Genomic DNA, 18631 nt, shown 5'->3' on the forward strand with positions numbered 1-18631 from the left:
TCAACAAACAAATAAACCATAATAATAATCCGAAAAGGTTGTGTTTCAATGAATTTAGAAACTTGTGATCACAAAAAATTCATAATGATAGTTTTTTTTTAAAATTTAAATAGTGATAAACTATCACATTTGAAGTATAAAAATAAAATTTATAGATTTTGTCAAAAAGATAAATTTGTTTTTTATAATTCTTACTCAAAATCAATTTTTGTTAATTGAAAATCTAGGGAAACTTTCTCCATATTCGTCCTTACATTTAAATCTTAAATATATGCATTTATTTATTTTGAAAAGTCGGAATCCGGTAGGATCACATACATCTATAAATCAATTATGACAATTTCATAATTATAGCAAGTCATCGGCATACTAATAAAACATACATTTAAAACAAAATATAATGTTACATGATTTTACCAAACTTTCTGTCAATATAACAGTTTTTTCCAATATAAATAGCTTATATGTTCGGGCCCTGTCCTCTTTTTGTAACAAAAAAAAAAAAGCTTATATGTTCTTCCACAACGAGAACCGCAGGCTTTTAGGAGGAAAAATGAAAAAGGAAAATGTGGGCTTTGAAAATGGTTTGAAGCGCCTATTCCATTTAAAAAATTCACATTTATAATTTAAAAAAAAAATCATTTTATAAAAATAAAATCACTTTTAACTTCAAAATGAAAAGTTAATCCTAATAGCTTTTTTAGAATCTATTTGTTTTTAAAACTATTGTTCAAATTTTGTTTTTTTTAAAACTAAGAAACCTAAGTGTAGAAGCTTCGAATGTTATGAAAATAATTTTTATGATAGTAAACAAAAGGAATGTAGCTTTAAATTTTTTAAAAAGAAAAACTCGAGAAAAAAACCTCTAGATTTTTTCAATTTTTTTTTTAACCTAAAACTTTCTTCCATCAAAATAAGTTTTAACTTTTAACCACAATTTAATTAACCAAACGCAACAGCAGCACTCCTAAGCGATTTACTTTTATATTTTGTACAGAAAAAATCTTAACCAAGGCAGCAAGGCTTAGAATATAGGGTGGTTTTGGTTTAACTTTAAAACAAGTTTTTTTTTTTAAATGATTTTTATGATTACTTAATTACATATAGTAAAAGTTATTTCAAATTTATCTTTTTATAAATTAAAAGAGTGATTTTGACATTCAATAACAATTAGTAAAAAATGATTTTTATAAATTAAAAAATTTATCATAATAAAAATCTTATTTTTTTTTTTAAAAAAAAGCTATCATAAAAAATGATTTTTATTGAAAAGCTATTTAAAAAAAAAAGCTATCACAAAAAATGTTTTTATAAATTAAAAATGATCTTGACATATAGTAAAAAATGATTTTTATAAATTAAAAAATTTATCTTAATAAAAATCTTATTTTTTTTTTTAAAAAAAAAAACTATCATAAAAAATGATTTTATTGAAAAGCTATTTAAAATAGATTCTTTTTTAGCGATTTTTAAAAAATGATGAAATGCGTAAATTGACATTTTAAGAGAAGCTATTGAAAATAATGTTTCTGTTGAAGTTTTATAAAAAAATTATTCGTTAAATTTAACAAAAGAACAACACACTATAAAAATCATTTTTAAGAAAAGCTAATAAAAAATATAAAATATAATCATGCATTCAAGAAGATAAACAACCAGCATCAAATTCATGCAATGAAGGTGAGACAAATCTGAAATCTATCATCATGCAAAAAATTCACATAAAGTAAAATCCAAAAAATTTCCTCACAAAAGAAACCCTTATTTAAGTCTCAGCCTTTGCCAACTTTTGATATCAAATTCTTCATCATGCAACTCCAAGAGCGTTCTTGATCTTCTGAATAGTGCATGAGATGATTTCATTAACGGTAACAATTGATTCATTTGTCAGCTTGCTTGATTGACGGCTGCTGATCAGCAACATTTGTAATCCAACCGTGAGCAAGCATCCGATGTTGCCACCGCTGCCACTGCTGCCACTACCGTCACTTCTGACCATTGTTTTGTTACTTGAATTGCCATCTGGAAGAATTGAAAAGCCGGAAGGCAAAACCGGAATAAATGAAGCATCTTCACCATTACTCATCACCATGTTGTAGGATTGCATACTAATCGGAGAATATATGACCATTGCGCCAGAGCTATCGATCCATGAATCTTGTAGATATAGAAAGTTGCTCTTGTTTCCTTTACCAGCCTAAACATAAACAAAAAAAAAAAAAAATCCAAATGTAAAGTGATAATTTTCTTTTAATGCACAATTAATATAAACATCCAAGTTAATTAAGTTACATTTTGGACATTTGTGGACGGGTGTGAGATTTGAGAGGTGTAAATAGTAATCTAAATAAACACTAAGCATTTGAAATGGTTGGCTCATAAACATAAGGGGAAAATGAGCACTTACAGCAGCACCAATGATAGAAACTGAATCTCCAAATTGTCCTTTAGGAATGCGGACTATCTCCTCCATTGATTCGCTGTTGGACAAACCATCCCACCGACCTCTCATTCGTGCATCACGGAGGAAATAAAACATCTTTTGCCGTGACACCGGCATCCAAACAGAAGTTGAAGCACGATTGCACGATTTTCACCAGAGGCATCCTGAATTAACCGGGACATGATTCTCCTGTCGTTGTTGGCCATGTTACTAATGTGAAGGATGTCCCACTTGCAAGCTGACGAAGGACAAATTCCGGACATGAAGCTATCAGACATCCGCTGCGCGAGCATTAAAAAGCCACTCTTGCCAGATGGGCTTATAGCTGGAAAAGAAACATGCCCATCAAAAAGTGTTAAGCTATAGCACAAACACTTTAGATTGAAGGCGTATTTGATGTGTGACATGTGTTAGTGTCCAACACCAACATGTCACCAACACATTCTACATTCAATTATTATCAGTGTCGACGTGTCATACCTGCAGGGTAATCAGATGGTACGGTAAACATTGGGATGGCAAGAGATTCACAATGCCTCTTGAGAGTTGCAACCCATCTATGAGCACCAAATGCGATGCCGGAGTTAACCAATGGACGGTAGATTTGGTGGACAGCACTCTCATCATATTGAGAATGATCCACCCAAGTTATCTGCAACAATTTTTAAATTAGCTTCAGTCAATTTTGTTTATTACATAAATTAGATAAACTATAGTTTATACTTGATGACAATAACAGAAATGTTAAAACCTATGATACACATTTCAAAAGTGCTTCAAATTACAAGATTGAGCAGAAAGTACACAACATAGTTATATAAGCAAAGCTTCAAATTACTAATTAAGATGCCAAACCAAACAGAAACAAAGCTTCAAATTACTATTAAAACTATGTAAACTTTGAAGTTATCATATTAAAATAGAACTTTGGATAATACAAAATCAACTAGACAGTATCTTGTGCATTAATTAGTAGCTAGCTAGCTAGATTGGTTATTTAAAAAGGTGGAACAAAGATTTGATTCAAAATGAAAATTCAAGATACATGAGAATCAATACTCAGTAGTATAAAAACATATTTAAATCATAGGAAAATTAATGTGTAAAATTTGTATATAGATAAGCAGTTACCTGGCAACCATAAGGCATATCCTCCAAAATACATCCAGACGGAAGCCTCTTACAGCTCAAGTTAGGGTTTCCATTGGGACCATCACGATAAAAGTCGATCGGAACATCAACAACAGCCCACTTATTACCACTACGTCGGTTTGTCTCTCGTAGAAAACTCTAACAACAGGTTGGAAAAGTAAATAAAAAAAATAATGTTTACGATCTCTAATAATATGAATAAACTGAGATAAATCATGTTGTACTATGTTGAAGTTGTCAACAACTGTTCTAGAATTGACCTAGAATATGACATTATCAAGACCACGGTTACCATCCAATCCACTTGATAGCTTGTAAAAACCATACGACGAAATGGCAAGAGATTTTGTTTTAATCGAAATTTGAGTTGTACTCTCGAATATTACAAATACCGAAACCTGCTCTTTTATTCATAAAAGCTAAATCCGAAAATATAAGTAAAAGTTGATCAATCAAAGTGAATGTATTTGATCAAATTTTTTAATTAAATACATCCAGTTTTTTTTGACTAATTTTTGCTTATATTTTGGGACGGAGGGGGTACATTTTAATTTTTCATTGGTGGCTTCTTCCGCATAGGTTCTGTTTGGTAAAAAAATAACGGATAGCTTGTAAGCTAGTTTTTAGTTGTGAATAAGCTAGCTAATTGAATTTGTAGTGATTAGTAAAATTAGAGGTTGAACTAGCTTATAAGTATGAAATTAATGGCATAAAAATGATATATTTGATTAATATTTAATTTTTTTCAAGTAAGATAATAGGGGTAAAAGCAGGGGCGGAGCCCTTCATGGGCTGGACAGGGCCATGGCCCGCCCCAGAATTTTTAAATTTTTTTTCATAGGTATACTTTTTAGGGCGGTTATAAACCCCCGCTAAATAGTCTGTGTAGTTGGTTATATTTTGTTTTGCGGGGGTTTCAAACCATAAAATCCAGTATTTTTTACAGGTTTGTATTTTGCGGGGTTTCAAACCCCCGCTAATGTTACGTCCCAGAATTCAAATGATTCAAATATACTTTTTAATTTATTTTTTTAAGCATCCATTCTAATGTTTTATTGTTTAATAATTTATAGATGTCTTAAAATGTGTAATTTATTTTGTCGAAGTATTCAAGTATATTTTTTTGGAGAAAAAAGTACTCAAATTTTTATTTAAATTAGAGTTTGTGCATAAAAATTCATGTTTGATCAATCTTTTATTAAAAAAATTTAAATTTTTGTTAGAGAGATGCATATAATATTATAAACATAAATACAAAAACTAATTAAAAAGTATGAAGTTTACACGTTTGACATAAAATATATTTCATAATATATTTTTAAAATTTATTTAGGGTCTGTTTGGTAAAAATAAGCTATAAGCTAGTTGATAGCTGATAAGCTAGCTGATAGCTGAAAAGCTAGCTTATAGCTGATAGCTGAAAAGCTAGCTTATTGAAATTAAAGTGTTTGGTAAAATTAGCTTTTAAAGTGGTTATTAAATATAAAATTACATAATTGATAGTGGGTAGTTTATTTTTTAGAGTGGGTAGTTATTAAATTAAAGGGTAAAAATGGAATAAAGTGTAAAAAGCTGTAAGCTATAAGCTCAAATGCTACTTGAAATAGCATCTGAAAAAAACCTATAAGCTAGTACAAAAAGCTTGTTACCAAACACCTCTAATTTTTTGAAACAAGCTTATAAGCTCATATAATAAGCTATAAGCTAGCTTATTTGTGTTACCAAACAGAGCCTTAATAAACATGTTAATGGTCTACCTTTTGACTATTTTTGAGATATTCATACTAGACAGACTCTCAATATGATATGTCTTTTTTTTTAGTAATTTTTTTTGCATATTCGATTTATATTTGTAGCGGCCCGCCCCAATTTTTTGGGCTAGCTCCGCCATTGGGTAAAAGTGGAAGAAAAAAATGATAAGCTATAAGGTCATAAGCTACTTGAAATAGCGTTTGAAAAATAAGCTATAAACTCTTTTTTTAAAACTGTTATCAAACAAAGCTTTTAACTTATAAGCTACTATAAGATAGCTTATTTAGGGATTGGTTATTATACATAAGCTATCCTTATGCACCATGCATAAGTTACTTAGTGCACCCCCCAAATTACTTGTGCACCCCCAAATTACTAGCACACCCCCAAATTTCTCATGCACCCCCCAAATTACTTGTGCACCCCCAAATTTCTCATGCACCCCCAAATTTCTCGCACACCCCCAATATGACTTTTGCCCCCCAATTTTATTTTTTTGGTCCCCTCCACATTTCTAGCCTAAACCATTTTGTTGTGGGAATGGTTTCAGAGATATGCACTCCAAAACCATTAAGTGTATAAGATGGTTTTAGAGTACAACCCTATAATTAGAATACAAACAATAATTGTGATTTGAAACCATTTAACCAACATAATGGTTTCCAGAATTTTTAAAACCATATAAACACACATAAAACCATTTTACAATACAAATGGTTTCAGTGTATAACTATCTGAAACCATTTAACCAACATAATGGTTTCCAGAATTTTTAAAACCATAAAAACACACATAAAACCATTTTACAATACAAATGGTTTCAGTGTATAACTATCTGAAACCATTTAACCAGCATAATGGTTTCCAGAATTTTTGAAACCATAAAAACACACATAAAACCATTTTACAATACAAATGGTTTTAGTGTATAACTATCTGAAACCATTTAACTGGTTTTAAATAATGATTATAATTGTACCAAAAAAAAACAATTATGATTCTAATTATAGGTTGTACTTCAAAACCATCTTATGCACTTAATGGTTTTGGAGTGTATATTTTTGAAACCATTCCCACAGCAAAATGGTTTAGGCTTGAAATATGGGGGGTTAAAAAAAAATTGGGCGCACAAGTCATCTGGGGGTGCGTGAAAAATTTTGGGGGGTGCGCTAGAAATTTGGGGGGTGAGCGAGAAATTGGGGGTGCATGAGAAATTTGGGTGGTGCACGAGAAATTTGGGGGTGCGCGAGTAATTTGGGGGGTACGTGAGAAATTTGGGGGGTGTGAGATTATGTGTGAGTGTGTGAGTTGAGATTGACTAGGATTATTACATGTGGATTATTACACTTATGTATAATAACTTCTCCCGCTTATTTATCTTCCCAAGTCACCGTTTGCTTAGCTACCTGTAGCATCCGTCAATGTCGCCACCAAGTTTGCCCATTTGCATTAATTGAGAAACGTTGCACGTAAATATATCGATGTTACATCTTCATTTACCTCTTTCCAACTGCATAGATTATAATTATCTTAAAATTATTTTGTAATCGTTGAATTACTCACAAACATAATGCCACATATTGAGCTCTGAGGGAAGTGGAACCAACATAAAGAAAGGGAGGGAACTACGCATGAGGAATGTCGCGAAGAGAGGGTTTTCAATCTTTGATCACCAATTTTTTGAACCCAAAACGACACTTAGAATAATAGTATATAAAAAAATTATTCAAATTTTGAGGGATGACGTGGCGCTCGTACTGACTCCCGTTATATATGTTTTGCCCTGGGTTACAAAAGTTAGTGGAATCCCTGTGCACAATCAAGACTTCTCCATTTTTTCTAGTGCAAGCTTCGATGTCTCAACCTAGGGTGTGCATGATTATGGCTTTCCAACATCTTGTAGACGACCTTCCATGGTCAGTTTCGAACTCTAGCTCCAATAAATTCATCGTTGCATCTACTCATCAATATAATGCGAAAACCCTACAAAATGCGTGTGATATCCCTCGAAAAAAATCTCCCAAAATCTTGCTTAAAGGGAAAGCATACACTAGTACAAAATGGGGATTTCACGTCGGGCAAAAACCACTTTTCACGTCGGTTTCGGACCCGACATAAAGACTATCGTCGTTGTAAGTCTGGGGATTCTACGTCGGTTCGGTTTTTAACCGAAGTGGTATCCTGATTTTTCAATTAATTTTTATTAAAATTAATGGTGATTCTAAGTTGGTTTTATGTTACTACCCGAAGTGAAAAGTGTGGATTTCACGTCTGTTTTTTATTACAACCGACGTGGAATCTATTACTTTTTTGTGAATTCCATGAACAACCTTATAACTTTCCATCTTGAACCATCTGTTGAAGGCGCGGTTCTAATTTTGAATGGACAGTTACACTTTTTCGATGAAGGTGACATGAAACTTTTTAAAGAGTCATATTTTCCACCTTTATCACACCCTAAAACCAACTTGCAATTTCTACCTCTTATTTCTTTTTTTTTATCTGACCGAGTAATGATAATACTGACTATATTGGCATCTCCAACATTTCGAGCCCATGTAAGAACAACATCTGGTGTAGCAAATTTTTAATCAGTTGTAAAAACATCTGTAGTATCTACCAATATTTGACTTGTATTGTCGATTTGAGCCATATCAGTTAAAAAAAAAAGAGAGAAAAATAAAATTAGCAAAACTGCTACAAGCCTATACCGGAACACTTTTTCGTTCTTGTTCAACACACCGGAACACGTATGTAATTACCAGAACACTTTTTTGTATACCGGAGCACTTTTTGTATACCAGGACACTTTTTTGTATACCGGGACACGGTATACAACACAATCGATTTTGCAAATTATAAAACCGGAACGATTTTAAAAAGTGTTCCGGTAAGAAACTAGAAATTTAAGTAAACTGGAACACTTTGAAAAAGAATTCCGGTAAAGTTAACAAACCTGAAAAAAAAACGTACCGGAACACTAGGTGTGATCTCACTCTACCGGAAAAGTTGCAAAATGACAAAGTGAAAAATAATAAAATATACTTAAATTTGATAAGGGTAGAATGAGAATATTGGAAAATATGTTGGGTAGATGGAAGATGTTGGGGTAAAAAAAAAATCAGGAAGAGAATCTGCTCCCATTTTTCTTATATTCAAACACACTTTAGCCTCACAAAAGTAAAACATTTTGTGTATATTTGGTTATACAATGATAAAAAATAATGTCTTTTACGCCGGCCTAAATTTGTGTTTTTGAATTTTATTCTTTCTTCACAGAGATTAAGTCTTTTAATTTTTCTTTCTTTTGTTGTGATATCGTTGTCTGAGTGCGGCGTTGTGTTGTTAGTCGTCATTGGTACGGCGTTTGATTTCCCGTCTTGTTGCGGTATTCGTTTAGTTTGTATTTGAAAGATCAACTTCAATCAATTGCAGATTCAATCAATAATTTGCGCATCGTTACAGATCCGGAAGCATGGACATTCCGGTGACTTTAAATTTATCATGTTATTTGTAGGCATTATGCCGTTGTATGCTATTAACTTGGATGGTGCGAGTTTGTTCGCAGATTTATCCTTTTTATAGGCATTATCGTTATTTTATGTAAAAAAATGATAAAAAATAATTTTCAATAACTAATCGGTTAAAAGTAGTTCAAATGTTAATTTGTCATTGTATCCATTTACATAAAATTGAATTGAAAAATAAATTTAAATATAAAAGTCACACATATAATTAAAATCTACAAATTCAAACTTTAAAGGTAATTTGTAGAGAAAAAAAAAATATTTAACTTGCATCCAAATTGGAAACGGCATGGATACGGGCTATGAATCTAATATGAGTTTTGAATGGGGTTTGTCATGTTCCCTCTCACCCTGCAGGGTTCTTGGGATATCAATCTAATTATAGGTCAATTATGATAATTAACAGAGGTGATGATAACTTCTGACAGATGGACCAGCTTGTTTTCAAAGGACATATGGAAGGAGAATATAAGCTAGCATGATTTGATGTTACTACTTTTGGTTGTTGGTTGTGCTATAGTTTGTTTATGCCTTGCCTTTCTTGTCGTATTTGTGATCTTTGGGTGGTGTTTGTCATCCGTGATACAGTTCAAGAAACATTGGTATGTGATACGTTGTCCTGTGTTAGACTTGTATAGATTGGTGTTGTTGAGTTTGGTACAAGTTTTTGTGTCACTGTCATGGGTCTGTTACAATTTCTTATTTTTGTGCTATATTGAATCTGGTATAGGGTGCATGACTCATTGTACTAGCTTAATATTTTTTTATAGGAATTTTATCAACCTTCTCACAATTTAATAGAGGAATTTTATCCGTAGAGAAGATTTCTTAACTGTATTTCACAAACTGTAAGGCATCAATTGATATTAGTAAGAAAGAAATTGCTCTGCAGCTTTGGCCAGCAAATTTTTGGATCTGTTTGAATTTACGAATTTGACTTAACTAAGAAAAAATTGAATGTATTATTGAAATGTCAAGTATCAAAGTGTCTTCACAAGTAGCATTCTTTTATACCTTTGTTCAAATCATTTGAAAGTTTGTTCCTGAATGTTTCAGATTCTGAAATTCAGGATTTAGTACCTACCTAAGGGGGAACCTTATTTTTTGGTTCAAGCAGTATCACTAACTTTGACCATATGTATTTAGCATAAATGACCGAGCTTGGATTACTTAAAAATAGAATTTGGCCACCGTTTGTGCAAAGAAAAAAAGTTACATTATAAATCTTAGATTTGATTTACTGGTGAGGGCTTTAAGTACAATGCATGAGGTACTAAATTCGATCTCATTGGCTACTGTGAAAAAAAAGGTTACATTATGTTATAGTTTTTAGGGTTAAATAAGTTTTTGTTCCCTATAAATATCTCGAATTTTATTTTTAGTCCCTATAAAAAATTTCAGCAACTTTTGGTTCTTCAATTATTTTCTATCACTTCATACTTTTAATTAAACTTTTGTGTACTTTCACATTTTTCAATGATTTTATGTATTCATGTTTATAATATTATAAGAACTCCTCCCACAAAAATTTAGAATTTTTTAACGTATGATGAATTATTTATGAATTTTTATTTGAAAAAAACTGAAAAGTAATATTTAATTCCTCCCTTGTTAAGAAAATTTAAACTTTTGCAAGAGAGATTCATATAATGTATTAAACATGACCGTAGAAAAAAGAATTAAATTAAGTGATATAAATGAGTTGACCGAAAAACATGGACCAAAAATAATGACAGAAAATATTTGAGTGACAAAGTGTTTTTGACCAAACCACAAGAAGGGCGATAACCTCTTAGATCGGCAGATGTTATGGTGTATGGATGGGTAGGCGGAAAGCATGCATCGGTGGATTTGACTGGAGTTTCGCCACTTGTTGGATTGAGAGTTGAGACTTTTACTGTGGGACAGACAACCCTCAAAGTTGCTTAAAGAAAAGTGACCAAACATGAGAAAATATGTTCTGACAATAAATATGCTTTTATACCACTTTTGGCTTCCTCTCACCAGAGGTTGTGAGTCTTCTGCAAGAGTTCAAAAGGTTATGTGAATAACAATGTTGTGTCCCCTAGAGCTATGAATGTTGTTTTTAAGAAAATTGGTTTTGTCATTAAAAAAATATTAGCGACATAGCTTGTTGCCCGTTTGTAATTACCCAATATTTATTTATTCAACTTTAATTATATGGATCGAAAACAAAATTTAGGATATTTATATGGACCAAAAACATGTTTAACCCTAGTTTTTACAAACAAAACTCAAATGAAAATAAATGTAAAGGGTAAAATGTGTTTTTGGTCCTTGTAATGTTAATGAATTTGGGTATTAGTCCCTAAACAAATTTCTTTCAATTTGCCCATGTAATTTCAAATTATTTTCGTTTTAGTCATTAATGTGGCTATGTCACACAAAAACGTTGACATAATCATAATCTTGTTTCACACATATTAAGAAATTTGTTATAGATAAGGGGCGGGTTCGTCACTTAGTTTGGTTGACAACCACTTGAAATATATGGAAATACATGAATAATACTATCTTCAAAGGAGCCATCCCGGACGCGTCGTCTCTATTAGAGGATATTAAGCTTTTTTCTTGGCTATGGTTTTCTTATGGCCGTAATGCTTGTATTTCATTTCCTAGTTGGTGTTTAGACCCGGTGTCTTGTATTCAAAGTTCTTGACTTTTTGATGTCAATTGTAAGGGTTTGAGTACCCCTTGTACTCCCTTATAATAATACTCTTTGTTTATAAAAAAATTGTTATTTTTACTAAAGTATCCCTTATAATACATTAAATTTGCATCGAGACTTGTAGTAATGTCAAAAAGTGGAACAACTAATTATGGGTACTTTTGGAATGATAGCATTTAGTAAACTTACTTTTGCTTATATTTGAGGCCAAACTATTTTGTTGACTTTTGCTTATAAATAAAGTCGGAGACGGTATATCCAAAATAATTACACATGAATGAAAGGTAGGCGGACAACAAGTTGCGCGCCGCTAAACTTTTTTACCTTGCCACCACTACAATTTGAAAACTCATCTCACCTTCTTCAAATAGGGATGGCAACAGGTAGGGTCGGGTGCGGGTTTTACCCTTCCCAAACCCGCTTCCAAAACCACAACTCGAACTCTAAGGCTGTTCGGGTGGCAAAACAAAACTCACACCCACACCTGTTGGGTTCGAATTTTTCTACCCAAATCCGAACCCGCAGCAAGAACACGCAAAATTAATTACTTGCCCGATCCCGACTTGAACTCGGCCCAAATTCATTGACCTTTTCCCTTTTCATGACAAGATTCCAACATTCAAATATTTTTTTGCAACAAAAAAACTATAAAATTGTAAATAAAATGCTGTACAACAAATTGAAGCTATGTACTAATTTTTTTTATAAAAGTTACAAACTTTGTATAAAACATAGAATATTTATACACTTATATATACATAGGGATAATAAGTAATTTAACATCGTGATTACGGGTTTCGGGTGCAAGTTTGAATAATCTCAAACCCGAACTCATAGTATCTGGTGTCACTCAAACTCATAGTATGTGGTCCAAATTTAAATGCACATACTGGACACGGGAGAGGATCTGCTCCCTAATATGAGTAATGATAGCCTGTCACTAATAAGAGATTATCGTCGTAATAAAAAATATCGATTCATAGGGACTAATGAGAAACAAAGTAAAATTTTATAGAACAAGAGATAAAATTAGGGCCGAGCATTGGACGAATTTGATTGGGTTTTGGGTCAAAAATTGTTAAACCCTTTTTTTTTACTATACAAAAATTGCTAAACTCTTAAAAACCGCATCATCTTAATTTGGATCCAATCCAACCGTCTACATCTCTAGTTTGTTTGGGTGCCGGGTCATACGGGTGACCGATAGAGCAAATCAGTTTTAACGAGTTAAATTAAAACTTTGTTACTGCATTTAAAATTTCATTGATCAATAAATTTTCATTTTTCAAATAATTTAACACCTAGACAAGACAAAGATAGAAAAACTAGATAAACAAGGTGCAATTAGGGGTAGAGCTGTCAAAAATGGGTCGGGTTGATGGACCGACCGATTAGGCCACGGGTTTGGGCGGATCATGCCTAAAAAAACCTAGCCCAATTGAAACCGGACATTTTTGGCCCATGCCCACGTAGCCCAAATGAAAATTGGGCTGGGCCGGGATAGCCCAGTGGGCTTCGGGACGACCCGTTAACAAAAAATTTATGTCATTTTTGTAAAAATAATATCGATTAAAACATAAAAAATTATCATCTAATTGAAAATTTATTATGAAAAATATAGTTAAATGTGTAAACATAATAAAAAGGATCATATTTACCTAAAACTCTTTGAAAAACTTAGTTTATAATTTATTAATTTGATTTTATTTCTTTTATAAGAATCAAACTTGAGTTTAATTGATATTTAGTGCTGATGTAAAAATTATTTACACTTGCATAAAATTATATTTCAATAAAATTGATAATTATGAGGAACTAATACATCAAAATCATGTAAAAAAAGATCGAATAAATGAGAAAAAATAAAATAAAATGGGTCGGGCCAGACCCATTAGCCCACGTGGCCCACACGGGTTGGCCGGACTCATAAATGTGTAGCGCAATAATATCTGTGCCGGGCCAGGCTAGCCCATATATTGTCTGGCCCACTGGGCCGGGGCAGCCTATTTGACAGCTCTAATTAGGGGTGACAATTTTTTTAAATACTTTTTTTTTTATAATTTAAATACTAAATATTAAAAATTGTTAATTTTTTCAGATTAAAATTAAAATTTCAAAATAGGGAAATTGAACCCTAATTTTCATTTAACCCCAAATTTCTATTTCTATTCATTCATTCTCTTTATTCATAGCATTCTCTTCCGCCAACTATTCCCTAAGAATCGCGTTCTCAATAATTTGGCTTAAAAGGTTAGTTTCCATTTATACTGAAATTTGCATTGCTGATCATGTTTCTTTGTGTTGTTAAATTGGAAAATGCATTCATTCATGGTTTTGTTTCTTAGCTCAAATTGTTCTTGGTTTTTGTTGTTTGAAGGGTTTTGTATTGCGGTGTTGCGAATCTCTCTCTAACACATAAGATCATCAACAATGTCGTTCTCGCTCTCACTCTCAAGGTTACCTTTACTTCGTTCTAATAATAATATCACAACTTCCACTTTCCTTCATTCCTTCTCATCTAAATCTCGATTCACTCACAATGATATTGATAATGATGTTGATAATGCTGTTTCTTCATTCCATAGCATGCTTCGTATGAATCCAACCCCATCCATTGTACAATTTGCCAAGATTTTAACTTATCTTGTTAAGACAGACACCCATTTCTCAACTGTTATTTCACTTTCTCGCCAAATGGAATTCAATGGAATTAAGCCAACTATTGTTACTTTCAATATTTTGATCAATTCTTATTGTCACTTGCGTCAAATCAATTTTGCATTTTCTATATTTGCCAAGATTCTCAAGATCGGTTATCAGCCGAGTACCATAACCTTAAATACACTTGTTAAAGGTCTATGTCTTAGCGGTAAGATTAAGGAAGCTCTGCACTTTCATGACCATGTGATTGCGCTTGGATTTGAGTTGAATCAAGTTAGTTATAGAATATTGATCAATGGGTTATGTAAAACCGGAGAAACAAGAGCAGCCTTGCAGTTGTTGAGACGAATTGAAGGAAAATTGATCAAGATCGATGAGAAAATGTATAACATAATAATAGATAGTTTGTGCAAAAATAAATTTGTAAAAGATGCCTATGCGTTATATTCTGAAATGATTGCAAAGAAAATTTCTCCCGATGTTGTCACTTTCAGTACCCTAATCTATGGATTTTGTGTTGTTGGTCAATTGAAAGAAGCATTTGGTTTGTTCCATGAAATGGTATTGAAAAACATCAACCCAAATGTTTATACTTTTAATATATTGGTTGATGCATTCTGCAAGGAAGGAAAGATGAAAGAAGCTATGAATTTGTTGGCTATGATGACAAAAGAAGGTATACAATTGAATATTGTTAGTTATAATACTTTAATGGATGGGTATTGCTTACTTAATCAAGTGAACAAGGCCAAAGATATATTCTATTCTCTAGCTCAAAGGGGAGTGACTCCTAATGTTTGTTCCTATAATGTCATGATTAACGGGCTATGTAAAATTAAAAGGATGGATGAAGCCATAAATCTATTTCAAGAAATGCAAAACAAGAAGATTATTCCTGATAGAGTAACTTACAGTTCTCTTATTGATGGTTTGTGCAAATCAGGGAGAATCTCTCATGCTTGGGAGCTTCTTGAAGAGATGCACGATAGAGGTCAACCTGCCAATATAATCACTTACACTTCTTTATTGCATGCTTTATGTAAAAACCATCATGTTGACAAGGCAATTGCATTGGTCAAGAAAATTAAAAACCAGGGTATTCAACCTGATATATACACATACAATATACTTATTGATGGACTATGTAAACATGGAAGACTTAAGAATGCACAAGTGATTTTTCAGGATCTTTTGATTAAAGGCTACAATGTAAATGTTTGGACATATACTATTATGATCAATGGTCTTTGTTTAGAGGGCTTATTTGATGAAGCTATCGTCTTGATGTCAAAAATGGAAGACAATGGTTGTATTCCTAATGCTATAACTTATGAAACCATTATTTATGCTCTCTTTGAGAAGGATGAGAATGATAAAGCAGAGAAACTTCAATGTGAAATGATTGCTAGAGGTTTATTGTAAGAGAAATACTACTTAAGATGATTTCATTTTAGTTATTATGTGTTTTTAGGTTCAGTTTGATGGTATAATGCTACAATTGGTTGATGTTTTTTATTCTTGACATAATTATATTTTTCTTTCCAATTGCAATGTATTTCCTGTTATTGTTTCGCACTTTGGAAGAGTTGGAAACATAAGAAAAATGTGTTTGCTTGATATGAGTTATCTACCTTTATAAATGAATAAATAAAGGAATGAGAATTATTTAGTGTAGTGTAGTCATATTTTATTTGTTACTTTATATATGAATCATGAATCATGATCATGTGTTATGTTATAATTAACATTCTGAATGTTGTAACTGTTGAAATAATTTCTTGTGTTCTTAAAAAGAATTAGAATGATAGCTTTTGAAGCACCTCAGTTCCATATTATATTTCATTTATGTTGTTGAATTTGTATTACTAGTTCGTAAATTAACTTCAACATACCTGCCTTATGTTGTTGAACTTAATTATATTCAATCGGTTAAAGCTTTGTTGAGAGGTCAAATAAGAATTTAGGGTGAGACTGTAATTCCTTTGTATAACTACATCCTATATCAGGTTTACATTTAGCTCAGTTTCAATGATAGTATGATGATAACGAAACTGTGCCCTTGTGGAATAGACTAGATTCCATACATCTAAACTTTCAACTCATGGCGCGTCTGCAATGGTAGCTGTTGAATTGAATTGGCTTCTCGCAAAGGTTGGCATAGAATGCGACTCCATTCTAGTCGTCAAGGCCTTCTCCAATCCAGACTTGGTGCCTTGGAATCTCAAAAACCCCTTGGGCACCTGTATCTTCTTAACACGACAGATGAGCTTATTAGTCTCTACATATTCAGCTACAATATCCTTACGATCTACATGCAGAACTCCTTTAGCTCAAATAGCATGGTAGATTTCAGTCACAACAATCTGAATTTTACTTTGTCAATCGAAGGTACAATTGAAAAGCTATGAGTGATTAATGTTTAAAAAGATGTGAGTGTATTTATTTAGCTAGCAAAATGTTCAGCTACTTCATAGATTTGCTTCAAACAGTAGAGAACTTCTACTGATGATCCAGATTGAAGGATTCATTGATTCGCTGTTGGACAAACCATCCCACCGACCTCTCATTCGTGCATCACGGAGGAAATAAAACATCTTTTGCCGTGACACCGGCATCCAAACAGAAGTTGAAGCACTTAGCACGATTGCACGATTTTCACCAGAGGCATCCTGAATTAACCGGGACATGATTCTCCTGTCGTTGTTGGCCATGTTACTAATGTGAAGGATGTCCCACTTGCAAGCTGACGAAGGACAAATTCCGGACATGAAGCTATCAGACATCCGCTGCGCGAGCATTAAAAAGCCACTCTTGCCAGATGGGCTTATAGCTGGAAAAGAAACATGCCCATCAAAAAGTGTTAAGCTATAGCACAAACACTTTAGATTGAAGGCGTATTTGATGTGTGACATGTGTTAGTGTCCAACACCAACATGTCACCAACACATTCTACATTCAATTATTATCAGTGTTGACGTGTCATACCTGCAGGGTAATCAGATGGTACGGTAAACATTGGGATGGCAAGAGATTCACAATGCCTCTTGAGAGTTGCAACCCATCTATGAGCACCAAATGCGATGCCGGAGTTAACCAATGGACGGTAGATTTGGTGGACAGCACTCTCATCATATTGAGAATGATCCACCCAAGTTATCTGCAACAATTTTTAAATTAGCTTCAGTCAATTTTGTTTATTACATAAATTAGATAAACTATAGTTTATACTTGATGACAATAACAGAAATGTTAAAACCTATGATACACATTTCAAAAGTGCTTCAAATTACAAGATTGAGCAGAAAGTACACAACATAGTTATATAAGCAAAGCTTCAAATTACTAATTAAGATGCCAAACCAAACAGAAACAAAGCTTCAAATTACTATTAAAACTATGTAAACTTTGAAGTTATCATATTAAAATAGAACTTTGGATAATACAAAATCAACTAGACAGTATCTTGTGCATTAATTAGTAGCTAGCTAGCTAGATTGGTTATTTAAAAAGGTGGAACAAAGATTTGATTCAAAATGAAAATTCAAGATACATGAGAATCAATACTCAGTAGTATAAAAACATATTTAAATCATAGGAAAATTAATGTGTAAAATTTGTATATAGATAAGCAGTTACCTGGCAACCATAAGGCATATCCTCCAAAATACATCCAGACGGAAGCCTCTTACAGCTCAAGTTAGGGTTTCCATTGGGACCATCACGATAAAAGTCGATCGGAACATCAACAACAGCCCACTTATTACCACTACGTCGGTTTGTCTCTCGTAGAAAACTCTAACAACAGGTTGGAAAAGTAAATAAAAAAAATAATGTTTACGATCTCTAATAATATGAATAAACTGAGATAAATCATGTTGTACTATGTTGAAGTTGTCAACAACTGTTCTAGAATTGACCTAGAATATGACATTATCAAGACCACGGTTACCATCCAATCCACTTGATAGCTTGTAAAAACCATACGACGAAATGGCAAGAGATTTTGTTTTAATCGAAATTTGAGTTGTACTCTCGAATATTACAAATACCGAAACCTGCTCTTTTATTCATAAAAGCTAAATCCGAAAATATAAGTAAAAGTTGATCAATCAAAGTGAATGTATTTGATCAAATTTTTTAATTAAATACATCCAGTTTTTTTTGACTAATTTTTGCTTATATTTTGGGACGGAGGGGGTACATTTTAATTTTTCATTGGTGGCTTCTTCCGTATAGGTTCTGTTTGGTAAAAAAATAACGGATAGCTTGTAAGCTAGTTTTTAGTTGTGAATAAGCTAGCTAATTGAATTTGTAGTGATTAGTAAAATTAGAGGTTGAACTAGCTTATAAGTATGAAATTAATGGCATAAAAATGATATATTTGATTAATATTTAATTTTTTTCAAG

The 18631-nt window shown here is 32.5% G+C and overlaps 2 protein-coding genes across 2 annotated transcripts; one reads left to right on the plus strand and one right to left on the minus strand.

Annotated features, from left to right (window-relative positions):
• Positions 1–1807: 1807 nt before the first annotated feature.
• Positions 1808–18206, minus strand: LOC123904787 (homeobox-leucine zipper protein ROC5-like). The gene is made up of 6 exons (XM_045954407.1): positions 18174–18206; positions 17861–18019; positions 17210–17381; positions 16807–17054; positions 2408–2527; positions 1808–2197 (listed from the first exon to the last, which is right to left on the minus strand). The coding sequence occupies exons 1-6, from the start codon at positions 18204–18206 to the stop codon at positions 1808–1810; spliced, it is 1122 nt and encodes a 373-aa protein (XP_045810363.1).
• Positions 13727–15841, plus strand: LOC123910985 (putative pentatricopeptide repeat-containing protein At1g12700, mitochondrial). The gene is made up of 2 exons (XM_045962284.1): positions 13727–13813; positions 13941–15841. The coding sequence occupies exon 2, from the start codon at positions 13994–13996 to the stop codon at positions 15644–15646; it is 1653 nt and encodes a 550-aa protein (XP_045818240.1). The 5' UTR covers positions 13727–13813; positions 13941–13993; the 3' UTR covers positions 15647–15841.
• Positions 18207–18631: the final 425 nt, after the last annotated feature.

Source organism: Trifolium pratense, linkage group LG2 (genome assembly GCF_020283565.1).
Source record: "Trifolium pratense cultivar HEN17-A07 linkage group LG2, ARS_RC_1.1, whole genome shotgun sequence".
NCBI classification, from domain to species: Eukaryota; Viridiplantae; Streptophyta; class Magnoliopsida; order Fabales; family Fabaceae; genus Trifolium; species Trifolium pratense.

Excerpts from the sequence above, each read along its gene's own strand:
- LOC123904787 (XM_045954407.1), bottom strand. The coding sequence starts at position 18,206 with ATGGTTTTTACAAGCTATCAAGTGGATTGGATG. Across the intron at positions 17,382-17,860 it reads ATATGCCTTATGGTTGCCAG|ATAACTTGGGTGGATCATTC; the intron begins GTAACTGCTTAT and ends AAATTGTTGCAG. Across the intron at positions 2,198-2,407 it reads TTTCTATCATTGGTGCTGCT|GCTGGTAAAGGAAACAAGAG; the intron begins GTAAGTGCTCAT and ends GTTTATGTTTAG.
- LOC123910985 (XM_045962284.1), top strand. The coding sequence starts at position 13,994 with ATGTCGTTCTCGCTCTCACTCTCAAGGTTACCTTTACTTCGTTCTAAT.